At 54.0% G+C, this 25,701-nt stretch overlaps 3 protein-coding genes across 4 annotated transcripts in view; 1 reads left to right on the forward strand and 2 right to left on the reverse strand.

The window, feature by feature from the left end:
• The window catches only part of LOC147095455 (nicotinate-nucleotide pyrophosphorylase [carboxylating]-like), a 36,139-nt gene extending 31,745 nt beyond the window's left edge, over positions 1 to 4,394 (reverse strand). Inside the window, exon 1 of the mRNA XM_085974600.1 lies at positions 3,719 to 4,394. The gene's annotated coding sequence lies outside the window, so the exon portion shown is untranslated. The remainder of the gene's footprint in view (positions 1 to 3,718) is intronic.
• A 647-nt stretch (positions 4,395 to 5,041) lies between these two features.
• On the forward strand, positions 5,042 to 11,334 carry dctpp1 (dCTP pyrophosphatase 1). Its single transcript, XM_085974604.1, has 3 exons — positions 5,042 to 5,196; positions 6,581 to 6,706; positions 9,949 to 11,334. The coding sequence occupies exons 1-3, from the start codon at positions 5,093 to 5,095 to the stop codon at positions 10,175 to 10,177; spliced, it is 459 nt and encodes a 152-aa protein (XP_085830730.1). The 5' UTR covers positions 5,042 to 5,092; the 3' UTR covers positions 10,178 to 11,334.
• Positions 11,335 to 13,422: 2,088 nt separating this feature from the next.
• LOC147095457 (septin-4-like) overlaps positions 13,423 to 25,701 on the reverse strand; it is a 192,558-nt gene continuing 180,279 nt past the window's right edge. For both annotated transcript variants that reach the window (XM_085974607.1, XM_085974605.1), the window contains exon 11: positions 13,423 to 16,239. In XM_085974607.1, the coding sequence (XP_085830733.1) occupies positions 16,159 to 16,239 (81 nt within the window). In that variant the 3' untranslated portion in view covers positions 13,423 to 16,158. The remainder of the gene's footprint in view (positions 16,240 to 25,701) is intronic.

Raw genomic sequence — 25,701 nt, forward strand, 5'->3', positions numbered from 1 at the left:
CGGTCGGAGGAGGGGAGAGGCCCTTTAAAATCAACGCTCAGGCGCTCGAAGGGGCGAGTGGCTTTTATCAGGTGGGCCCTGTCTGGTCTATAAAAGTGCGGTTTGCACTCAGCGCAGACTTGGCAGTTCCTGGTCATGGTCCTGACCTCCTCAATAGAGTAAGGCAGGTTGCGGGCCTTGATGAAGTGGAAGAACCTGGTGACCCCCGGGTGGCAGAGGTCATTGTGGAGGGCCCGCAGTCTATCGATCTGCGCGCTGGCGCAGGTGCCACGCGATAGCGCATCCGGGGGTTCATTGAGCTTCCCGGGCCGGTACAAGATCTCGTAATTGTAGGTGGAAAGTTCGATTCTCCACCTCAAGATCTTGTCATTTTTGATTTTGCCCCTCTGCTTGTTGTTAAACATGAAAGCAACTGAACGCTGGTCAGTGAGCAGGGTAAATCATTTTCCGGCCAGGTAGTGCCTCCAATGACGCACAGCCTCCACAATCGCCTGGGCCTCCTTCTCAACAGCGGAGTGTCTGGTCTCCGGGCCTTGGAGGGTTCGTGAAAAGAAGGCCACGGGTCTCCCCGCCTGATTGAGGGTAGCGGCCAGGGCAAAGTCGGACGCGTCGCTTTCCACCTGGAAGGGGATGGATTCGTCCACTGCGTGCATGGTGGCTTTGGCAATGTCCTCCTTGATACGGTGGAAGGCTAAGCGGGCCTCTGCCGTCAAGGGAAAAGAGGTGGACTTGATCAGCGGACGGGCCTTGTCCGCATAGTAGGGGACCCACTGGGCGTAATAGGAGAAAAACCCTAGGCACCTCTTCAGGGCCTTGAGGCAGTGGGGCAGTGGGAGTTCCATAAGGGGACGCATCCGGTCGGGGTCAGGGCCGATGACTCCGTGTTCCACAACACAGCCAAGGATGGCGAGGCGGTTTGTGCGGAATATGCACTTCTCCTTGTTATATGTCAGATTCAGGAGTTGGGCGGTGCGGAGGAATTTTTCGAGGTTTGCGTCATGGTCCTGCAAGTCACGGCCGCAGATGGTCACATTGTCCAGATATGGGAAAGTGGCCGGCAACGCATTTTGATCTACCATCCGGTCCATCTCCCTTTGGAAGACGGAGACCCCGTTGGTGACGCCAAAGGGAACCCTAAGGAAGTGATAGAGGCGGCCGTTTGCCTCAAAGGCGGTATACTGGCGGTCCTCAGGGCGGATAGGGAGCTGGTGGTACGCTGATTTCAGGTCAATGGTCGAGAAGACTCGGTACTGCGTGATCTGGTTTACCATATCAGCTATGCGGGGGAGTGGGTAGGCGTCCAGCAGGGTGTAGCGATTTATTGTCTGGCTGTAGTCGATGACCAGGCGCTGCTTCTCGCCGGTCTTAACGACCACAACCTGGGCTCGCCAGGGGCTGGTGCTGCCCTCAATAATCCCTTCCTTCAGGAGCCGCTCCACTTCGGTTTTAATGAAAACCCTGTCCCCGGCACTGTATCGCCTGCTCTTTGTGGCGATGGGCTTACAGTCGGGGGTGAGGTTAGCAAACAGTGGTGGGGGGGTGACTCTGAGTGTGGAGAGGTTGCACCTGGTGCGCGGCGGGCAATTTGGAAGCTGCTGGCTGCGGACTGTGAGTGGGGGTAGGGGTCCACCGTACGCCATCGTAACACTTTTAAGGTGGCACTGAAAATCTAACCCCAGCAGGACGGCAGCGCAGAGGTCAGGCAGGACCAGAAGTTTAAAATGATCGTACACGGTCCCGTCTACTACGAGTGTCACCACGCAGTAGCCGCCGATGTCCGCCGACTGGGACTCGGAGGCCATAGAAATCCGCTGGTGCGCAGGCAGGACTGGGAGAGAGCAACGCCGCACCGTGTCGGGGTGGATGAAGCTCTCCGTGCTCCCAGAGTCAAAAAGGCAGATTGTATCGTGGCCATTTACCTTAATGTCCATTGTGGAACTGGCCAGCTGGTGCGGTCTCGCTTGGTCCAGTGTAACGGATGCCAGCGTAGGGGTCGGTGTGTCGCTGCGGGTATCAGATGAGGCGGTGTTGGGGGCCTGCTGCGTTCCGGCTGTCGTCCAAGATGGCGGCGTCCATGGTCCCCATGTGGCTGGAGGCGTCCAAAATGGCTGCTGTACCGGTGGTTCGCACATGGCCGGGGAGGCCCAAGATGGCGGCCCGCATGGCCCACACGCGGCGCTGCTGGGGTTCGGGGTGGCTTTGGCCCTGCAGACGTTAGCGTAGTGTCCCTTCTTCCCGCAGCCCAAGCAGATCGCGTTTTTCGCCGGGCAGCGCGCTCTGGGGTGTTTTGCCTGGCCACAGAAGTAGCATTTCTGGCCTTGGGGCACTGCTGTCTGGCCTTGGGACACTGCTGCGGTAGTTGGGCCATTGCTGGGGTGTGGCTGGGGTGGGACGGCGCTATGAGGCTGTCCTACCGTGTCCCAGGCTGTCATTCCCCGCGGCGTCCACGGTGCAGAGGAGTAGGCATCCATGCCCCGGTAGGCTGCATCCAATGGTAGTGCGAGTTCAGAGGCCTTGTTGAGGTCGAGGTCACTCTGCTCCAACAGTCGCTGTCGGGTGTAATTGGATCTGTGGCCCGCTACAAAAGCGTCCCGGATAAGTTCCTCTGTGTACACGGCGGCCTTTACATCCTTACAACCACAGGCCCGGCCAAGCACAGACAGTGCCTGAAGGTATTCCACGGTCGATTCCCCAGGTTGTTGTTTACGACTCCCCAGAAGGTGCCTGGCGTACACTTCGTTCACTGGGCGCGTGTACTGGTCCTTGAGGAGCTTGATAGCGTCCGCGTACGAGGTCGCGTCTTGGATGACCGAGTACACTCGGTGGTTCACTTTGGAGGTCAGGACATCCAGTTTGTCCTCGTCCGATTTGATTGCTGCGGAGGCGGTCAGGAATTTTTCGAAACACTTAAGCCAGTGAGTAAACTTGGTGGATGAGTCCGCCTCCCGATGATCTAAGTCCAGGCATGCTGGTGTGAGGATCTTCTCCATTATAAAAATTTTGTTAATAAAAGCCTTTAGTTACTCTCTTAACTCTCAGTCTTTTATGAGTAATTGATAGCGCATCAGGGCTCGAACCCATGACCTTCAACTGTAGCTCAGTGGGCAGCACTCTCGCCTCTGAGTCAGAACGTTGTAGGTTCAAGCCCCACTCCAGCGACTTGAGCACAAAAATTTAGGCTGACACTCCAGTGCAGTGCTGAGGGAGAGCTGCACTGTCTGAGATGCCATCTTTCGGGATGAGACATTAAACCGAGGCCCCGTCTGCCCCCTCAGGTGGATGTAAACGATCCCACGGCACTATTTTGAAGAAGAGCAGGGGAGTTCTCGCCAATATTTATCCCTCAACCAACATAACAAAAACAGATTATCTGGTCATTATCACATTGCTGTTTGTGGGAGCTTGTTGTGTGTAAATTGGCTGCCGTGTTTCCTACATTACAACAGTGACCACACTTCAAAAGTACTTCATTGGCTGTGAAGCGCTTGAGGCATCCGGTGGTCGTAATAGGTGAAAGGGTGAAAGAGAGAACTGACGCACTGAGCCATGGCTGACACCCAACACACAGCTCACGGTGCTGCTGAAGGTTGATGATTCCACCGGCTCACCGATAGATGTTACAGAGACCGTGTGAGGCCGGATGAAACTCTCACCCCAGTAACAGGGACTGGTGGAGAGACTACAGCTGTACTGAAGAGAGAGAGAAAGAGAGACTCACCTTCTACCGACACGCAGCTTCAGACTGGGACTGTGTAAACCGTGTAAATCCTCTTTCTAACCCCTGACCCCTCTCTCTAACCCCTAACCCTGACCTCTCTCTAACCACTGCCCTCTCTCTAACCCCTGACCCCTCTCTAACCCCTGATCTCTTTCTAACCCCTGACCCCTTTCTCCATAACCCCTCTGTGACCTCTATTTGATCCCTGTCTGCCTGACCCTCAATCTCTTTCTCTGAAAACTCCGTCTTTAATCCCTGACCTATCTTTCTTTCAACTCTTTCTCTAACCCCTGACCCCACTCTTTTGGACCCCCTGAGCCTTAGTGAACCCTGGCCCCTTTCTCTAACCCCTGACCTCACTTCTCTTTAAACATCTCACGCTCCTCCCGTGATCCCCTTCTCACTGACTGCTCTGTCTCTGACCCCTGAATACTCTCTCTGACCCCGACTCGTTCTCTCACTCTAACCCCTGACCTCTCTCTCTGACCACTGACCCTCTCTCTCTCACTCTGACCCTCTCTCTCTAACCCCTGACCTCTCTCTCTGACCCCTGACCCGCTCTCTTTCTCTGACCCCTGACCTCTTCCTCTGACTCCGATGGGCGATTGGAAAAGTTTCCAAACTTCAGACAAAGTTCTAGCTGGAAACCTGATTGAGAGCGGCGCACTGTTTGGCTGAGGGTGAAACTGGGTGAGAGACGCACGCTGATTGGCTGAGGGGGAAACAGGATGAGAGAGGCACGCTGATTGGCTGAGGGTGAAACAGGATGAGAGAAGCGCGTTGATTGGCTGATGTTCAAAAAAGGCTGAGACAGGTGCTCTGATTGGCTGAGGGTGAAGCTGGGTGAGAGAGGCACGTTCATTGGCTGACCGTTATGGAGGGTAATAGGCGCACTCTGATTGGTTAATGGTGAAACAGCTTGAGAGAGGCTTACTGATTGGTTGAGCTTGAAGCACGGTGCAACAGACACTCTGATTGGCGAAGAGCGAAGCACTGTGAGAGAGGCATATTGATTGACTGAGGGTGAAGCAAGGTGAGAGACACGCGCTGATTGGCTGGGACTGAAGCAGTGTGAGAAAGGCCTCTTGATTGGCTATGAGTGAAGCAGGGTGAGAGAGGTGCGCTGATTGGCTGAGATTGAACCAGAATGAGAGAAGTCCGCTGATTGGGTTGGACTGAATCATAATACGAGAGTGAGACGCTGATTCGACCAGAGTGGAAGCGCACTGATAAGCAGACGCTGATTGGAGAAGGAGCGTGGCCGTGCGGCGAATGGGCCGGGACTGCTGATTGGGTAAAAGGGCAGCGGTAGCTGTTATAGGTGCTGTGATTGGAGGCAGGGGGCGGGCGGTCGATTCGAGAGCAGCCAAAGCGATGGAGAACGGGGAGCGGATCGAGGAGAGCTCGGGTAGCGACGAGAGAGGCCCGGGGAGCGGGGAGAGATTCCACTTCAGCACAGAGCCCAGCCTGGAGGACATGTGAGGGCAAATATGGGGAGAAAGAGAGCAAGGGAGGTAACTGGGGGAGAGAGAGAGGGCAAGGGGGGTAACTGGGGGGAGAGAGGGCAAGGGGGGTTAACTGGGGGAGAGAGGGGGCAAGGGGGGTAACTGGGGGGGAGAGAGGGCAAGGGGGGGTAACTGGGGGGGAGAGAGGGCAAGGGGAGGTAACTGGGGGAGAGAGGGCAAGGGGGGGTAACTGGGGGAGAGAAGGCAAGGGGGGTAACTGGGTGGAGAGGGCAAGGGGGGTAACTGGGTGGAGAGGGCAAGGGGGGGTAACTGGGGGAGAGAGAGGGCAAGGGGGGTAACTGGGAGAGAGAGGGCAAGGGGGGTAACTGGGGGAGAGAGAGGGCAAGGGGGGGTAACTGGGGAGAGAGAGGGCCAGGGGGGGTAACTGGGAGAGAGAAGGCAAGGGGGTTAACTGGGGGAGAGAGAGGGCAAGGGGGGTAACTGGGTGGAGAGAGGGCAAGGGGGGTAACTGGGGGAGAGAGAGGGCAAGGGGGGTAACTGGGGGAGAGAGAGGGCAAGGGGGGTAACTGGGGGAGAGAGAGGGCAAGGGGGGTAACTGGGGGAGAGAGGGCAAGGGGGGTAATTGGAGAGAGAGGGCAAGGGGGGTAACTGGGGAGAGAGGGCAAGGGGGGGTAACTGGGCAAGAGGGCAAGGGAGGTAACTGGGAGAGAGAGTGCAAGGGGGCAACTGGGAGAGGGCAAGGGGGTAACGGGGGAGAGAGGGCAAGGGGGGTAACGGGGAGAGAGGGCAAGGGGGGTAACGGGGAGAGAGAGGGCAAGGGGGGTAACGGGGAGAGAGGGCAAGGGAGGTATCTGGGAGAGATGGCAGGGGGGTAAGTGGTGGTGAGAGGGCAAGGGGGGTAACTGGGAGAGAGGGCAAGGGGTGACTGGGGGAGAGAGAGGGTAAGGGGGGTAACGGGAGAGAGAGGGCAAGGGGGGTAACGGGAGAGAGGGGGCAAGGAAGGTTACTGGGGAGAGAGGGCAAGGGGGTGACTGGGGGAGAGAGGGCAAGGGGGGTGACTGGGGGAGAGAGGGCAAGGGGGTGACTGGGGGAGAGAGGGCAAGGGGGGTGACTGCGGGAGAGAGGGCAAGGGGGTGACTGGGGGAGAGAGGGCAAGGGGGGTGACTGGGGGAGAGAGGGCAAGGGGGTGACTGGGGGAGGGAGGGCAAGGGGGTGACTGGGGGAGAGAGGGCAAGGGGGGTAACTGGAAACTATTTTAAAAATCTTACGATCCTTTAGCCTTTTTTACACTCTTAGTTTTACTCTCCCTCTCTGTTTGCGTCTCTCTGTCTCTGTGTGTGTGTGTGTCTCTCTCTCTGTCTGCCTCTCTCTCTCATTGTCTGTCTCTCCCGTCTAGCCGGAAGTTGCAGGCTGACTTTACAGACGAGCGGGACTGGAACAAGTACCACCAACCCCGGAATCTGTTGCTGGCGATGGTGGGTGAGGTGGGAGAGGCAGCGGAACTCTTGTACGTAAACCCATCGTGAGTTATTATTTTCCCCCTCGGTTGCCGGTGGGTCTGGGTCGGGGAGGGCCCAGGAGTGGGTCCAGAGTAACGGGCATCACGCTAACTGTATGATGCTCGCATGGACACGGGCCAAACACCAGCCCTAATCACGGCCTAGAGGGCAATGCGTGGGAAGGCTGGTCACAGTGGTTGTGTTACTGAACTAGTAATCCAGATACCTGGGCCAATGATCCAGAGAACATGATTTCAAATCCTATCAGGGCTTTTTGTGAATTTGAATTTCAGTTTTTTTTTTAAACAGCCCATTGTACGTTCAAGGTCAAGATGGTGTGTGTGATTTTAGGGAGGTAGTTGGAGGTGATAGTGTTCCCATGCGCTTGCTGCCCTTGTCCTTCGAGGCGGTGGAGTTTGCAGGGGAGGGAGGTGCTCTCGATGTAAGCTCGATGCAAATGGCATGTTGGCCTTTATTGCAAGGGGGTTGGAGTATAAGAGTGAGGAAGTCTTGCTACAATTGTACAGGGCCTTGGTGAGACCACACCTGGAGTACTGTGCACAGTTTTGGTCTCCTTATCTAAGGAAGGATATACTTGCCTTGGAGGCGGTGCAACGAAGGTTCACTAGATTGATTCCTGGGATGAGAGGGCTGTCCTTTGATGAGAGATTGTGTAGAATGGGCCTAATACTCTCTGGAGTTTACTCCATGTAGAAACATAGAAGATAGGAGCAGGAGTAGGCCATTCGGCCCCTCGAGCCTGCTCCGCCATTCAATGCGATCATGGCTGATCATCCAAATTCAGTACCCTGTCCCTGCCTTCTCCCCATATCCCTTGCTCCCCTTAGCCTCAAGAAATATATCCAACTCCTTGAATATATTTAATGAACTGGCCTCCACCGCCCTCTGTGGCAGAGAATTCCACAGGTTCACCACTCTCTGGGTGAAGAAATTCCTCCTCATTTCAGTCCTAAATGGCTTACCCCTTATCCTTAGACTATGACCCCTGGTTCTGGACTCCCCAGCCATCAGAAACATCCTTCCTGCATCTAGTCTGTCCAGGCCTGACAGAATTTTATAGGTTTCGATGAGATCCCCTCTCAATCTTCTAAACTCCAGCGAGTATAAGCCCAATCGACACAATCTCTCCTCATACGTCATTCCTGCCATCCCAGGTATCAGCCTGGTGAATCTTCGCTGCACTCCCTCCATGGCAAGAACATCCTTCCTCAGATAAGGTGACCAAAACTGCACACAATACTCAAGGTGCAGTCTCACCAAGGCCCTGTACAACTGCAGCAAGACATCCTTGTTCCTGTACTCGAACCCTCTTGATACGAAGGCCAACATACCATTTGCCTTCTTAACCGCCTGCTGCACCTGCATGCTTACCTTCAGCGACTGGTGCACAAGAACACCCAGGTCTCTTTGCACTTCCCCTTCTCCCAATCTATTGCCATTCAAATAATAATCTGCCTTCCTGTTTTTGCCACCAAAGTGGATAACCTCACATTTATCCACATTATGGTACATTTGCCATGCTTCTGCCCAATCACCCAACCTGTCCAAATCGTACTGGAGTTTCACGACATCCTGCTCACAGCATACCCTCCCACCCAGCTTTGTGTCGTCTGCAAATTTGGAGATTTTACATCCAATTCCCTCGTCCAGATCATTAATATATATTGTGAACAGCTGGGGTCCTAGGACCGATCCTTGCGGTACCCCACTAGTCACTGCCTGCCACTCGGAAAAAGACCCGTTTATTCCAACTCTTTGCTTTCTGTCCGCCAACCAGTTCTCTATCCAAGTCAATACCTTGCCCCCAATCCCATGTGCCTTAATTTTGCAAGCTAATCTCTTATGCGGGACCTTATCGAAAGCCTTCTGAAAGTCCAAATACACCACATCCACTGGTCCTCCCTTATCTATTTTACCAGTTACATCCTCAAAAAATTCCAGTAGATTAGTCAAGCACGATTTACCTTTTGTAAATCCATGTTGACTTTGTCCGATCCCGTCACTGCTCTCCAAGTGCTCTGCTATTACATCTTTTATAATGGACTCTAGCATTTTCCCCACTACCGATGTCAGGCTTACCGGTCTATAATTCCCTGCTTTTCTCTACCACCTTTTTGAATAGTGGGGTATCATTAGCTTCCCTCCAATCCATGGGTACCGTTCCAGAGTCTTATCGAGTTCTGGAAGATGATCAGCAATGCATCTACTATTTCTAGGGCCACTTCCTTAAGTACCCTGGGATGTAGATTATCAGGCCCTGGGGATTTATCGGCCTTCAATCCCGTCAACTTTCCTAACATCATTTCCCTACAGATACTGATTTCTTTCAGTTCCTCCCTCTCATTAGTCCCTATGTTACCTGACATCTCTGGGAGGTTATTTGTGTCCTCCTTCGTGAAGACAGAACCAAAATATGTATTTAATTGGTCTGCCATTTCTTTGTTCCCCATTATAAATTCCCCTGATTCTTACTGTAAGGGACCTACGCTTGACTTCAACAATCTTTTTAGAAGAATGAGAGGTGATCTCATTGAAACATACAAGATTCTGAAGGGGATTGACAGGGTAGATGCTGAGAGGTTGTTTCCCCTGGCTGGAGAGTCTAGAACTAGGGGCCATAGTCTCAGGATAAGGGGTCGGTCATTTAAGACCGAGATGAGGAGGAATTTCTTCACTCAGAGGGTTGTGAATCTTTAGAATTCTCTGCCCCAGAGGGCTGTGAATGATGAGTCTTTGAGTATATTCAAGGCTGAGATCGATAGATTTTTGGACTTTAGGGGAATCGAGGGATATGGAGATCGGGCGGGAAAGTGAAGTTGAGGTCGATGATCAGCCGTGATCTTATTGAATGGCGGAGCAGGCTCGAGGGGCCGAATGGCCGACTCCTGCTCCTATTTCTTGTTATGAATGGCGGAGCAAGCTCCAGGGGCCGTATGGCCTACTCCTGCTCCTATATCTTGTTATGAATGGCGGAGCAGGCTCGAGGGGCTGTATGGCCTACTCCTGCTCCTATTTCTTACGTTCTTATAACCACAGCTCGCGTCCCGCTGCACTCCCACTGTAACTGATCCTTTGCGGAGGTCAAGGGGGAGGTAGGTGTTCTCAGAGTGACCTCGGTGACTTGCTGCGGTCAATACCGTACGCCCTGCGACCGCGGCCCCGCCCCCCCCCCCCACATCTCCACTTGAGATGTTTTAACTTTCGTTTTTTAAATTTTAAAAGTGGTGTCTCTCTCTGGTTGCAGCCAGTGGCGAGGCGAAGTGAAGGAGGGCCTCCCTGATTGGACGGAGGCGGAGAAGGCCGCCCTCTCCCACGAGCTGAGCGACGTCCTGATCTACCTGGTGGAGCTGGCGGAGAAGTGCCACGTGGACCTGCCTCGGGCCGTCCTCGACAAGATGGAGCTGAACAAGCACAAGTACCCTGCCAGCAGAGTGCGCGGCTCAGCCAAGAAGTACACGGAATACACTGACTAGTGTGGGGGGGGTGGTGTCTCCGAGCTGGGCCTCCGCCCGTCCCTTTGCTCTCCGCCGCCCAGATCTCCCCCCCCCCCGAGTTCAACACAACAGTGTGGGGGAGATTTAATGAGGCCGAGGGTTTGAGGAGCCCCCGCTGTTTCTCTCCTTTCGAACCGATGTCGGTGTCTCCGTGCGGACTCCCCTCGGTCTGTGTTTTTTCGGAGGTGGGCGGGGAGAGACTGAGGGGGGTGGGCGGGAAGAGACTGTGAGGAGGTGGATGTATCGCGCTGCACTGGAGTCGTGCGGTTTTACTTGGATTTTAAACGGTTTTGCCCTAAGCCTCCCGTCGGCGCTCAGCAAGCTGCACTTGGCGACCCCGACTGCCTCCCCCCCCCCCCCCCCCTTGGTGGGAGCAGGCAGTCAGGGTTCACTCCCCCTCAGAAGGTGGAGGCTCGCTCTTCTCTTCACCCGCCCCTCCACCCCCCCTCCCCAATCCCCAAAGGTTGGGGTACACGCCCTCGTGAGTGCTGTGCCCCGCCCTCACAGAATCACAGAAACCCCACAGTGCAGATAGAGGCCATTTCGGCCCATCGAGCCTGCACCAACACATATCCCACCCTATCCTGTAACCCCACGTATTTAATCCCCCTAACACTAAGGGTCAATTTATCATAGCCAATCAACCTAACCCGCACATCTTTGGATTGTGGGAGGAAACCGGAGCACCCGGAGGAAACCCACGCAAACACGGGGAGAATGTGCAAACTCCACACAGACAGTCGCCCGAGGCCGGATTCGAACCCGGGTCCCTGGCGCTGTGAGGCAACAGTGCTAACCACTATGCCACCGTGCTGCCCCTCGGCCTTGTTGATTTGACCAGTGTGATTTCAGGTCTCGCTCCTGAGCGCTTCTCGACACCTCTGGCTGTTTTAAGCCAGATGAATCTGATGGAGGCCGATTCCCAGTGGAAGGGCGTGTGGGGAGGGAGCAAGGGTCCGAGATTCGGGGGGGGGGGGGGGAACGGGGCTGGGGTCCGCGCGTTGGGAAGGGGATCCAGCATTGACCCCAATTCCTGGAGATGTGAAGAATGCGCACACCGTAACATTTTGCCCAGTTTGTACGGTTACACTTTGTAAAGACCGAGACGTTTTCCTGAATAAAGACATTAAACCCCACCCTGATTTACTCCCTGATTTACGCTCTCCACACATCTGGCCTCTCTTGAGACCGCTTTGTTTGATGTGTTGAGCAGAGCAGTGGGCCGTGTGATTCACTGCTCACCCTTAACCCAAAAAGGCAAATGGAACGTTGGCCTTTATTTCCAGGGGGCTGGAGTATAAAAACAGGGAAAGTCCTGCTACAACTGTACAGGGCACTGGTGAGACCACACCTGGAGTACTGCGTACAGTTTTGGTCTCCTTATTTAAGGAAGGATATACTTGTATTGGAGGCAGTTCAGAGACGATTCACTGGGTTAATTCCTGAGATGAAGGGGTTGACTTATGACGGCAGGCTGGGCCTATACTTATTGGAATTTCGAAGAATGAGAGGTGATCTTATTGAAACATATAAGATACTGAGGGGGCTCGACAGGGTAGATGCAGAGAGGATGTTTCCCCTCGTGGGGGAATCTAGAACACGGGGGCATAGTTTCAGATTAAAGGGTCGCCCATTTAGAACTGAGATGAGGAGGAATTTCTTCTCTCAGAGGGTCGTAAATTTGTGGAATTCTCTGCCCCAGAGACCTGTGGAGGCTGGGTCATTAAATACAGTTAAGGTGGAGATAGACAGATTTTTGCAAGATAAGGGAGTGAAGGGTTATGGGGAGCGGGCGGGGAAGTGGCTTTGAGCCCAAGATCAGCCATGATCTTACTGAATGGCGGAGCAGGCTCGAGGGGCCAAGTGGCCTATTCCTGCTCCTATTTCTTATGTTAGCTCACCTGTCTGGAGTAGATTAAAGAAACCAGCTGTTTCTGAGCCTGTGCTCGGTCAGCTGAACCTCTACATTCACTCTCTCAACGCGAGGAGTTAGCCGTGGGTAAGGACTCCTCCTTGCCTCTAAGGTCAAGAGGTCGTGGGTTCGAGCCCCATAATCCGGGCCGACACTCCCCGGTTGCCAGTACCGAGGGAGTGCGGCACTGTTGGGAGGTGTCGTCTTTCGGCTAAGACGTCTGCTCTCTCAGGTGGACGCAAAAATCCCACGGCCATAAGAATTAGGAGCGGGATTTAGGCCATAAAGCCCCTCGAGCCTGCTCCACCATCCAATAAGATCATGGTTATCAGTCTAAAGATAAGGGGTAAGCCATTTAGGACAGAGATGCGGAGGAATTTCTTCACCCAGAGAGTGGTGAGCCTGTGGAATTCTCTACCACAGAAGGCCAATGAGGCCAATTCATTTTAAATATATTCAAGAAGGAGTTAGAGATATTTCTTACGGCTAAAGGGATCAAGGGATATGGGGAGAAAGCAGGGACAGGGTACTGAGTTTGGATGATCAGCCATGATCTCATTGAATGGTGGAGCAGGCTCGAGGGGCCGAATGGCCGACTCCTGCTCCTACCTTCTATGTTGACCTTCGATCTCGACTCCACTTTCCCGCCCGATCTCCACGTCCCTTGCTTCCCCTAGAGTCCAAAAATCTATCGATCTCTGTCTTGAATATACTCAATGACTCGGCATTCACAGCCCTCTGGGGCAGAGAATTCCAAAGATTCACCACCCTCTGAGTGAAGAAATTCCTCCTCATCTCATGGACGACCCCCTCTTATCCTGAGTCTGTGCCCCCTAGTTCTAGACTCTCCAGCCAGGGGAAACAATCTCTCAGCATCTACCCTGTCAATCCCCCCTCAGAATCTTGTATGTTTCAATGAGATCACCTCTCATTCTTCTAAACTCCAGAAGATATAGTCCCAAACTACTCGAGTCTATCCTCGTATGACAACCCTCTCATCATGTATTGGAAGAAGAGCAGGGCGGGGAGTGCTTCCGGTGTCCCGGGGCCAATATTCCTCAACCAACCTCACTAAAATACAGATTATCTGGTGGTTATCGCGTTGCTGTTTGTGGGAGCTTGCTGTGTGCAAATTGGCTGCTGCGTTTCTTACAACAGTGACTACACTTCAAAAAATAATTAATTGGCTGTAAAGCGCTTGGGGACGTCCTGAATCTTGAAAGGTGCTTTAGAAATGCAAGTCTATATTGTTCCACACTGACACTTCGTGTCCAACCACTTGATTTTGACCAGTTCAATGCAACACAAACACTAAAGGATAATCGTTTATTAATAAACCACCATAATATAAAAGATAAAATTCAAAATTGATCCCAGCAATTCACCCAAATCCTACGTTGAGAAAAATAGGAGCTGGATTTATTGTTAACCAGTGATCGGACTGACAGAAACGGCCACAAGTGACAGTGCGAGGGAGCTGGATTAACATCAGTAGAGATACAGTCAGTAACACAGGGAGCTGGGGAGAGGTGTTACTGAGTGACAGTGTGTGGGAGCTGGATTAACATCAGTAGAGATAGTCAGTAACACGGTGCTGGGGGAGAGGGATTACTGTGTGACAGTGTGAGGGAGCTGGATTAACATCAGCAGAGATACAGTCAGTAACACAGTGCTGGGGGAGTGGGGTTACTGAGTGACAGTGTGAGGGAGCTGGATTAACATCAGTAGAGATAGTCAGTAACACAGGGTGTTGGGGGAGAGGGGTTACTGAGTGACAGTGTGAGGGAGCTGGATTAACATCAGCAGAGATACAGTCAGTAACACAGTGCTGGGGGAGTGGGGTTACTGAGTGACAGTGTGAGGGAGCTGGATTAACATCAGCAGAGATACAGTCAGTAACACAGTGCTGGGGGAGTGGGGTTACTGAGTGACAGTGTGAGGGAGCTGGATTAACATCAGTAGAGATACAGTCAGTAACACAGTGTTGGGGGAGTGGGGTTACTGAGTGACAGTGAGAGGGAGCTGGATTAACATCAGTAGAGATACAGTCAGTGACACAGGGTGCTGGGGGAGAGGGGTTACTGAGTGACAGTGTGAGGGAACTGGATTAACATCAGTAGGGACACGGTCAGTGACACAGGGCGCTGGGGGAGAGGGGTTACTGAGTGACAGTGCGAGGGAGCTGGATTAACATCAGTAGGGACACGGTCAGTGACACAGGGCGCTGGGGGAGAGGGGTTACTGAGTGACAGTGAGTTGCTGAATTAACATCAGTAGAGATACAGTCAGTGACATGGCACTGGGGGAGAGGGGTTACTGAGTGACAGTGTGAGGGAGCTGGATTAACATCAGTAGAGATACAGTCAGTAACACAGGGTGTTGGGGGAGAGGAGTTACTGAGTGACAGTGTGAGGGAGCTGGATTAACATCAGTAGAGATACAGTCAGTAACACAGGGCACTGGGGGAGAGGGATTACTGAGTGACAGTGTGAGGGAGCTGGATTAACATCAGTAGAGATACAGTCAGTAACAGGGCGCTGGAGGAGGGGCTACTGAGTGACAGTGTGAGGGAGCTGGATTAACATCAGTAGAGATACAGTCAGTAACACTGCGGGCTGGGGGAGTGGTTACTGAGTGACAGTGTGAGGGAGCTGGATTAACATCAGTAGAGATACAGTCAGTAACACGGCGCTGGGGGAGAGGGATTACTGAGTGACAGTGTGAAGGAGCTGGATTAACATCAGTAGAGATACAGTCAGTAACACAGGGCGCTGGGGGAGAGGGGTTACTGAGTGACAGTGTGAGGGAGCTGGATTAACATCAGTGGAGATACAGTCAGTAACACAGGGCGCTGCGGGAAGAGTTACTGAGTGACGGTGTGAGGGAGCTGGATTAACATCAGTAGAGATACAGTCAGTAACACAGGGCACTGGGGGAGAGGGATTACTGAGTGACAGTGTGAGGGAGCTGGATTAACATCAGTAGAGATACAGTCAGTAACACAGGGCGCTGGAGGAGGGGCTACTGAGTGACAGTGTGAGGGAGCTGGATTAACATCAGTGGAGATACAGTCAGTAACACAGGGCGCTGGGGGAGAGGGGTTACTGAGTGACAGTGTGAGGGAGCTGGATTAACATCAGTGGAGATACAGTCAGTAACACAGGGCGCTGCGGGAAGAGTTACTGAGTGACGGTGTGAGGGAGCTGGATTAACATCAGTAGAGATACAGTCAGTAACACAGGGCACTGGGGGAGAGGGATTACTGAGTGACAGTGTGAGGGAGCTGGATTAACATCAGTAGAGATACAGTCAGTAACACAGGGCGCTGGAGGAGGGGCTACTGAGTGACAGTGTGAGGGAGCTGGATTAACATCAGTAGAGATACAGTCAGTAACACAGGGCGCTGGAGGAGGGGCTACTGAGTGACAGTGTGAGGGAGCTGGATTAACATCAGTAGAGATACAGTCAGTAACACTGCGGGCTGGGGGAGTGGTTACTGAGTGACAGTGTGAGGGAGCTGGATTAACATCAGTAGAGATACAGCCAGTAACAGGGCACTGGGCGAGAGGGGTTACTGAATGACAATGTGAGGGAGCTGGATTAACATCAGTAGAGATACAGTCAGTAACACAGGGCGCTGGGGGAGAGGGGTTACTGAGTGACAGTGTGAGGGAGCTGGATTAACATCAGTAGAGATACAGTCAGTAACACAGGGCGCTGGAGGAGGGGCTACTGAGTGACAGTGATAGGGAGCTGGATTAACATCAGTAGAGATACAGTCAGTAACACAGGGCACTGGGGGAGAGGGGTTACTGAATGACAATGTGAGGGAGCTGGATTAACATCAGTAGAGATACAGTCAGTAACACAGGGCGCTGGAGGAGGGGCTACTGAGTGACAGTGAAGTTGCTGGATTAACATCAGTAGAGATGAGTGTGAGCCCCTCGCACAGACTCTTGTCTCTTGCACCGTGCCTGTGATCTGTGGCTGGTTTTCCACTCCCAGGAGCTGTCAGTTGAAGGCGGGTGTCCTGCTCGGCCAGGGGTGCTCACAGCGTGTCCGACTGCTCCCCCTGGCTCTGTTGCATCTGCTGCTGCATTTTCTGCAGCATTTCCTGCATCCGTCGCAGCTGTAATATAAAGCACAGGGACTCCTGTTAAATCTCAAGAGTTTATTAATCTTGCTTGTATAACAATTAAAAGAGTACGCAGGAGACAGAGTTCAGTTAACAGCCATTACTTCCAGAAGAATCTCTTCCACTTAATGCACTCTATTTCCCATAGTGCATTGCACATCACAACTACGGTAAGCTATGTGGGACAATTCAAATACAACATTCAAAATACACAACATCCCCTCCCCTCTTACATTAGATGTCCCAATAGAACCACAACATTTTTAAAACACAATAACCTGGGAGTGAGGGTAGACTTCCTCCAACCATGGCTATACCCATGGGGATTATTCTGCCCCAGATAAAGGGTAAGCCTCTGAACTATAAGTTCAAACGTATAGGGCCCCGCCGCTCTCTGGTAGGATACCGGCAGTCAACCTGGCTCTCCAGTTCATTTTCTCTCACAGGTGATGTCAACACAGGTGTAGGCGGCTGAGGTGCCTGTATACAGGTCTCCCTTGCTGATGAGATAGGGGCTGAAGCGGCTGCTTCCTCAGAAGGTGAGCCTCTCGGTGTAGAAGGCGGATGACCCACAGCGTCACCCAATGGCAGATAAACTGCTGTTGGTGGTTCAGTGGGTGTTGCTGCACTTCGTAGAAGCTGATCGGTGTGTCTCTTCCAGACAATGTCCTCAGGTGTCTGTACAGTGTAGGATACTGGACCAGTCTGTGCAATGACAGTAGCAGGAACCCACTTAGGTCCACCACTGTAGTTCCGTGCCAACACATGTTCACCTGGACTGAAGACTCTGTCTTTGGAGCGTTGTTCACGTCGCTTGATCTGCTTGTCCTGCTGATACTGTACCACGTCTTTCACCTTTGGCGGTTTCAGCAGGTCAAAGTTGGTTCGGAGCTCTCTTTTGAGCAGTAGAGTGGCAGGTGATACTTTTGTGGTCACGTGGTGTGTTCCTGTAACTCAACAGGAAACTATTCAGGCGCTGATGAAGCGTTCCCTGGCCTTGCGATGCCTTTAGAGAGTGTTTCATGGTTTGAACAAACCTCTCAGCTAGACCATTGGTCGCAGGGTGGTATGGTGCAGCCCTGATATGTTGTACACCATTCACCTGCAGGAATGTAGCCATTTCTTGTGACACCCACTGTGGACCGTTGTCTGAGACAAGTTGCATCGGAGATCCAAATCGGCTGAACACCTCCCCTAACTTCTCGATGGTCTTCTCAGCGGTGGTGGACCTCATTATAACAACCTCTGGCCACTTACTGTGCACATCAACAGCCACCAGGAACATTCTCTCCTCGAATGGACCTGCAAAGTCTACATGAATGCGGTGCCATGCTTCCTCCGGAAAGTCCCAGGGGTGAAGAGGTGCAAGCTGTGGCACATTACGAACTCTCTGACATGAGGAACAGGTTTTAGCTTTGTCCTCAATCTGTCCATCCATACCCGGCCACCAGAAGTAGCTCCTCGCTATTTCTTTCATACGAACCATTCCGCAGTGTCCGGAGTGTAGTTGCTGTAACACTGGTTTCCATAGCGATGGTGGAATAACCACTCTCCTCCCCCACAGCAAACATCCAGACTGCACCGACAGTTCGTTTCTCCTTAAGAGATATGGTTTCAGGTTTGGGTCATCGCTGTCAAGCTTGCCCCTGACGATAATGTCCAACACTGCAGACAACACTGGGTCGTTTCTGGTGTTTCGTCGGACCTGTGTCGAAGTAACAGGCGCGTTCTCCACCTGCCTAAAATAGCAGATGTCCATGCTACACGTCATAGGCTTGGTGACAGGCAGCGGCAACCTGGAAAGACCGTCGGCGTTGCCGTGCAGGTCAGACTTACGATATCTAATGTCAAATGTGTGTGCAGACAACAGCAGCGCCCACCTTTGCATTCTACTCGCAGCAAGTGACAGAATCCCTGTATGTGGCCCAAAGATGGTCGTGAGAGGGCGGTGATCTGTTAGTAGGGTGAACTGTCTCCCGTACAAATATTGGTGAAACTTGCGAACGCCAAAAACGATGCTCAGTGCTTCTCGTTCTATTTGGGCGTAGTTAGTTTCAGCTCTGTTCAAAGTCCTAGATGCGAATGCTATCGGCATCTCTTCTCCGTTTGGCATGATATGAGAAACGACCGCTCCCACACCATATAGAAACATAGAAGATAGGAGCAGGAGTAGGCCATTCGGCCCCTCGAGCCTGCTCTGCCATTCAACGAGATCATGGCTGATCATCCAACCCTAGCACCCGGTCCCTACACCGACAGCCATCCCACCCAAGCCCTATCCCCGTAACCCCATAACCCCACGTATTTAATCCCCCCTAACACTAAGGGTCAATTTTTTTTAAAATCATGGCCAATCAACCTAACCCACACATCTTTGGACTGTGGGAGGAAACCGGAGCACCCGGAGAAAACCCACGCAAACACGGGGAGAATGTGCAAACTCCACACAGACAGTCACCCGAGGCCGGATTTGAACCCGGGTCCCTGGTGCTGTAAGGCAACAGTGCTAACCACTATGCCACCGTGCTGCAATGATGATGCATTGCAAGCTAACTGTATTGGTAATGAAGGGTTAAAATGTGTCAAAGCCTCTGACTTCAGGAGCGTGTCCTTTGCTGTCATGAATGCCTCCTGGCACTTGTTAGTCCATTCCCACTTGTCTTTACATAGCAACCAATGCAGCGACCTCAGCATCGAGGCTAGGTTCGGTATGAACCGTCCATAGTAGTTCAGTAACCCTAGAAAAGAACGCAGCTGGCTGATATTTTCAGGTGCTGGGGCATCTACGATTGCCTTGGTCTTGGACGGTGCCTTGTGAAGGCCTGTGGCATCGATCACATGACCGAGGTACTCAACTGATGCCTGAAAAAAATCGCATTTATCCCTGTGAACTCTGAGTCCATAATCCCTCAGTCTGTAGCGTTGCGTCCAAGTTACGCAGATGGTCTTGGTCATCACACCCAGTAACTAAGATATCATCTAAGTAGCACTGGACTCCAGGCAATCCACTAAGGATCTGGTCCATAGCACGTTGGAAAAGTGCTGGAGCTGATGTAATTCCGAAAGGAAGTCGACGATACCTAAATAGGCCCTTGTGCGTCACAATAGTCAGCATTTCTCGTGACTGTTCATCCACATGCATTTGCAGGTAGGCTTGACAGAGGTCGATTGTGCTAAACTTCTGGCCCCCAGCAAGTCCCGCAAACAAATCATCAATATGGGGAAGCGGATATTGCTCCACTGACAATCTCCACATATCCTAACTCCACCCCCTTTCTTGAGCACTGGTACGATGGGCATTGCCCATTCACTCACGCTGACTGGTTCTAGTACTCCGCTTTCAACTAGGGCTTCTCAGTCAGCCTCGACTTTGGGTCTGATGGCGTAAGGTACGGGTCGTGCCTTCATGAACTTGGGTTTGCTATCCTGCTTAATTCGAAGCTTCACAGTAATATCTTTCATGCTACCCGGTTCTCCATTAAAGACGTCTGCATGTTTCTTTAAGATGGCAGGTAAGCCTGGATCATTGTGTGACATCATGTAGACTGATAACCAGTCTAATTTTATTCTCTCCATCCACGAACGTCCCAGCAGGGAGGGGTAGTCTCCTTTAACTACGTAGAGTGGTAACTTCCTAGTTTGTCCATTCAACTGAAGTGTGACCTCAGTGATACCTCTCACGGTTACTCTTTCACCGGTATATGTCTTTAACGCTAGGTTAGCTGGCTGAAGTGGAAGGTGCTTTAATGTCTTTTTGTAGACTGTCTGACATAAGAGATACTGCTGCCCCGGTATCGATCTGCATTCGCACAGGCTGCCCCTCTAGCAAGGGTGAGACCCAGTAGCCATGCGAATCCCCAGCTACAGTCAGCACGTTCAGTGATCGTTCCTCCTCTGAAGTGTCACTTGCCTCTGTTTTGTCCTGTTCTACAGAGCGGACATGCTTCTTTGTCTTTTGTCTGAATGTTTTTTTTCTTCCTTCCGTCTTTGACGTTTTCTCTGTGTCCTTTTTATTTCTGCATGCATGCTGAATATGTCCCTTTTTACCACAGCTGTGGCAATCCATGTCCACACACCAGCATGCAGACGCATGATGCCCCATTTTGCCACAACGGAAACATGGCCCTTGGCTCTCTGTTCTTACTTTGTGCACTTTTTCTGTTGCACCCAACTGTTGAGCTTCCTTAGCTGCCAATTCCATGGAAATACTGATTTCAATGGCCTTTTGTAGAGTCAGATTACCCTCCGTTAACAATCTCTTCTGTATGGCTTCAGTTCTCATACCACACACTAGCCTGTCTCTTATAGTATCATTTAGCACGTCATTAAACTCACAGTGCTCTGATAGTCTTTTTAGTGCAGCTACAAACATGGTCACTGTTTCTCCTTCCTGGTTATGCCTGTGGAACCTAAACCTCTCAGCTATGACGAGGGATTTGGGTGAAAAATGCCCTTTTAGTATCTCCACAATTTCGCTGTATTGTTTAGTCCCTAGTTTATCTGGATGCACTAAAGTACGCAAAAGATTGAAAGTCTTTGGTCCCATCACACTTAACAATGTAGGTACTACTTTGTTCCCTCCAATGTCATTTGCTTGTGTGAAGTATTCAAATCGTTCTGTGTATGAGCTCCATTGTTCGACATTCTCATCAAACGGGCCAATGTTACCGATAATTCCAGCCATTTTCCTTCTCTCAGGCTCCTAATTATCATTCACTAAGGATCCTTCCAATGTTGAACTCAACTAAAATCACTATCAGTATTTTAGTGCTTCAATTCACAGATCGTTTCACAGTTGAACAAATGTCCTTCCCGATTTACTCACTTTAATTAACTGTCCACGGCACAAATAACAGTTTTAAACACGTAAAACCCGACTATCTTCCGCACAGCAGAGCCACTAAGTTCAGATGTCCTCGTCGCCACTTTTGTTAAATCTCAAGAGTTTATTAATCTTGCTTGTATAACAATTATAAAAGAGTACGCAGGAGACAGAGTTCAGTTAACAGCCATTACTTCCAGAAGAATTTCTTCCACTTAATGCACTCTATTTCCCATAGTGCATTGCACATCACAACTACGGTAAGCTATGTGGGACAATTCAAATACAACATTCAAAATACACAACAACACCAAGTCAATGAGAGAGAGAGAGAGAGCAGGAAGGTGCGAAGGAGAGGGAGCTCTTTAAAGGCCGGTTGTTGTTGCTAATTGAAATCAAGAGTCATTGCAGCCTCTCCCACTCGAACTGATTCCAGGGGCTCAGTCTGTAGGAAGCCTCCCCTCCCTCAGTCTGTGGGACCCCTCCCCTCCCTCAGTCTTTGGGACTCCTCCCCTCCCTCAGTCTGTGAGACTCCTCCCCTCCCTCAGTCTCTGGGACTCCTCCCCTCCCTCAGTCTGTGGGACTCCTCCCCTCCCTCAGTCTGTGGGACTCCTCCCCTCCCTCAGTCTGTGGGACTCCTCCCCTCCCTCAGACTGTGGGACTCCTCCCCTCCCTCAGACTGTGGGACTCCTCCCCTCCCTCAGTCTGTGGGACTCCTCCCCTCCCTCGGTCTCTGGGACTCCTCCCCTCCCTCAGTCTGTGGGACTCCTCCCCTCCCTCAGTCTGTGGGACTCCTCCCCTCCCTCAGTCTGTGGGACTCCTCCCCTCCCTCAGTCTGTGGGACTCCTCCCCTCCCTCAGTCTGTGGGACTCCTCCCCTCCCTCAGTCTGTGGGACTCCTCCCCTCCCCCAGTCTGTGGGACTCCTCCCCTCCCTCAGTCTGTGGGACTCCTCCCCTCCCTCAGTCTGTGGGACTCCTCCGCTCCCTCAGTCTGTGGGACTCCTCCCCTCCCTCAGTCTCTGGGACTCCTCCCCTCCCTCAGACTGTGGGACTCCTCCCCTCCCTCAGCCTGTGTGACTCCTCCCCTCCCTCGGTCTGTGGGACTCCTTCCCTCTGTCAGTCTGTGGGACTCCTCCCCTCCCTCAGTCTGTGGGACCCCTCCCCTCCCTCGGTCTCTGGGACTCCTCCCCTCCCTCAGTCTGTGGGACTCCTCCCCTCCCTCAGTCTGCGGGACTCCTCCCCTCCCTCAGTCTGTGAGACTCCTCCCCTCCCTCAGTCTGTGGGACTCCTCCCCTCCCTCAGTCTCTGGGACTCCTCCCCTCCCTCAGTCTGTGGGACTCCTCCCTTCCCTCAGTCTCTGGGTCTCCTCCCCTCCCTCAGTCTCTGGGACTCCTCCCCTCCCTCAGTCTCTGGGACTCCTCCCCTCCCTCAGTCTGTGGGACTCCTCCCCTCCCTCAGTCTGTGGGACTCCTCCCCTCCCTCAGTCTGTGGGACTCCTCCCCTCCCTCAGTCTGTGGGACTCAACCCCTCCCTCAGTCTCTGGGACTCCTCCCCTCCCTCAGTCTGTGGGACTTCTCCCCTCCCTCAGTCTCTGGGACTCCTCACCTCCCTCAGTCTGTGGGACTCCTCCCCTCCCTCAGTCTGTGGGACGCCTCCCCTCCCTCAGTCTGGGACTCGTCCCCTCCCTCAGTCTCTGGGACTGCTCCCCTCCCTCAGCCTGCGGGACTCCTCCCCTCCATCAGTCTGTGGGACTCCTCCCCTCCCTCAGTCTCTGGGACTCCTCCCCTCCCTCTGGGACACCTTCCCTCCCTCAGTCTGTGGGACCCCTCCCCTCCCTCAGTCTGTGGGACTCCTCCCCTCCCTCAGTCTGTGGGACTCCTCCCCTCTCAGTCTCTGGGACTCCTCCCCTCCCTCAGTCTGTGGGACTCCTCCCTTCCCTCAGTCTTTGGGGCTCCTCCCCTCCCTCAGTCTCTGGGACTCCTCCCCTCCCTCAGTCTGCGGGACTCCTCCCCTCCCTCAGTCTCTGGGACTCCTCCCCTCCCTCTGGGACACCTTCCCTCCCTCAGTCTGTGGGACCCCTCCCCTCCCTCAGTGTGTGGGACTCCTCCCCTCCCTCAGTCTGTGGGACTCCTCCCCTCTCTCAGTCTGTGGGACTCCTCCCCTCTCTCAGTCTGTGGGACTCCTCCCCTCCCTCAGTCTGTGGGACTCCTCCCCTCCCTCAGTCTGTGGGACTCCTCCCCTCCCTCAGTCTCTGGGACTCCTCCCCTCCCTCAGTCTGTGGGACACCTCCCCTCCCTCAGTCTCTGGGACTCCTCCCCTCCCTCAGTCTGTGGGACTCCTCTCCTCCCTCAGTCTGTGGGACTCCTCCCCTCCCTCAGTCTCTGGGACTCCTCCCCTCCCTCAGTCTCTGGGACTCCTCCCCTCCCTCAGTCTCTGGGACTCCTCCCCTCCCTCAGTCTGCGGGACTCCTCCCCTCCCTCAGTCTCTGGGACTCCTACCCTCCCTCTGGGACACTTTCCCTCCCTCAGTCTGTGGGACCCCTCCCCTCCCTCAGTGTGTGGGACTCCTCCCCTCTCTCAGTCTGTGGGACTCCTCCCCTCTCTCAGCCTGTGGGACTCCTCCCCTCTCTGTCTGTGGGACTCCTCCCCTCCCTCAGTCTGTGGGACTCCTCCCCTCCCTCAGTCTCTGGGACTCCTCCCCTCCCTCAGTCTCTGGGACACCTCCCCTCCCTCAGTCTCTGGGACTCCTCCCCTCCCTCAGTCTCTGGGACTCCTCCCCTCCCTCAGTCTCTGGGACTCCTCCCCTCCCTCAGTCTCTGGGACTCCTCCCCTCCCTCAGTCTCTGGGACTCCTCCCCTCCCTCAGTCTGTGGGACTCCTCCCCTCCCTCAGTCTTTGGGGCTCCTCCCCTCCCTCAGTCTCTGGGACTCCTCCCCTCCCTCAGTCTCTGGGACTCCTCCCCTCCCTCAGTCTGTGGGACTCCTCCCCTCCCTCAGTCTCTGGGACTCCTCACCTCCCTCAGTCTGTGGGACTCCTCCCCTCCCTCAGTCTGTGGGACGCCTCCCCTCCCTCAGTCTGGGACTCGTCCCCTCCCTCAGTCTCTGGGACTGCTCCCCTCCCTCAGCCTGCGGGACTCCTCCCCTCCATCAGTCTGTGGGACTCCTCCCCTCCCTCAGTCTCTGGGACTCCTCCCCTCCCTCTGGGACACCTTCCCTCCCTCAGTCTGTGGGACCCCTCCCCTCCCTCAGTCTGTGGGACTCCTCCCCTCCCTCAGTCTGTGGGACTCCTCCCCTCTCTCAGTCTGTGGGACTGCTCCCCTCCCTCAGTCTGTGGAGCTCCTCCCCTCCCTCAGTCTTTGGGGCTCCTCCCCTCCCTCAGTCTCTGGGACTCCTCCCCTCCCTCAGTCTCTGGGACTCCTCCTCTCCCTCAGTCTCTGGGACTCCTCCCCTCCCTCAGTCTCTGGGACTCCTCCCCTCCCTCAGTCTGTGGGACTCCTCCCCTCCCTCAGTCTGTGGGACTCCTCCCCTCCCTCATTCTTTGGGGCTCCTCCACTCCCTCCGTCTCTGGGACTCCTCCCCCCCCTCAGTCTCTGGGACTCCTCCCCTCCCTCAGTCTCTGGGACTCCGCCCCTCCCTCAGTCTGTGGGACTCCTCCCTTCCCTCAGTCTTTGGGGCTCCTCCCCTCCCTCAGTCTCTGGGACTCCTCCCCTCCCTCAGTCTGCGGGACTCCTCCCCTCCCTCAGTCTCTGGGACTCCTCCCCTCCCTCTGGGACACCTTCCCTCCCTCAGTCTGTGGGACCCCTCCCCTCCCTCAGTGTGTGGGACTCCTCCCCTCCCTCAGTCTGTGGGACTCCTCCCCTCTCTCAGTCTGTGGGACTCCTCCCCTCTCTCAGTCTGTGGGACTCCTCCCCTCCCTCAGTCTGTGGGACTCCTCCCCTCCCTCAGTCTTTGGGACTCCTCCCCTCCCTCAGTCTCTGGGACTCCTCCCCTCCCTCAGTCTGTGGGACACCTCCCCTCCCTCAGTCTCTGGGACTCCTCCCCTCCCTCAGTCTCTGGGACTCCTCCCTTACCTCAGTCTCTGGGACTCCTCCCCTCCCTCAGTCTCTGGGACTCCTCACCTCCCTCAGTCTCTGGGACTCCTCCCCTCCCTCAGTCTGTGGGACTCCTCCCCTCCCTCAGTCTTTGGGGCTCCTCCCCTCCCTCAGTCTCTGGGACTCCTCCCCTCCCTCAGTCTCTGGGACTCCGCCCCTCCCTCAGTCTGTGGGACTCGTCCCCTCCCTCAGTCTGTGGGACTCGTCCCCTCCCTCAGTCTGTGGGACTCCTCCCCTCCCTCAGTCTGTGGGACTCCTCCCCTCCCTCAGTCTGTGGGACTCCTCCCCTCCCTCAGTCTTTGAGACTGAGGGAGGGGAGGAGTCCCAGAGACTGAGGGAGGGGAGGAGTCCCAGAGACTGAGGGAGGGGAGGAGTCCCAGAGACTGAGGGAGGGGAGGAGTCCCAGAGACTGAGGGAGGGGAGGAGTCCCAGAGACTGAGGGAGGGGAGGTGTCCCAGAGACTGAGGGAGGGGAGGAGTCCCAGAGACTGAGGGAGGGGAGGAGTCCCACAGACTGAGGGAGGGGAGGAGTCCCACAGACTGACAG

The sequence above is a fragment of the Somniosus microcephalus genome, unplaced genomic scaffold (assembly GCF_052327205.1).
Source record: "Somniosus microcephalus isolate GS21.2 unplaced genomic scaffold, FLI_Smic_1.0 unresolved_chr1, whole genome shotgun sequence".
NCBI classification, from domain to species: Eukaryota; Metazoa; Chordata; class Chondrichthyes; order Squaliformes; family Somniosidae; genus Somniosus; species Somniosus microcephalus.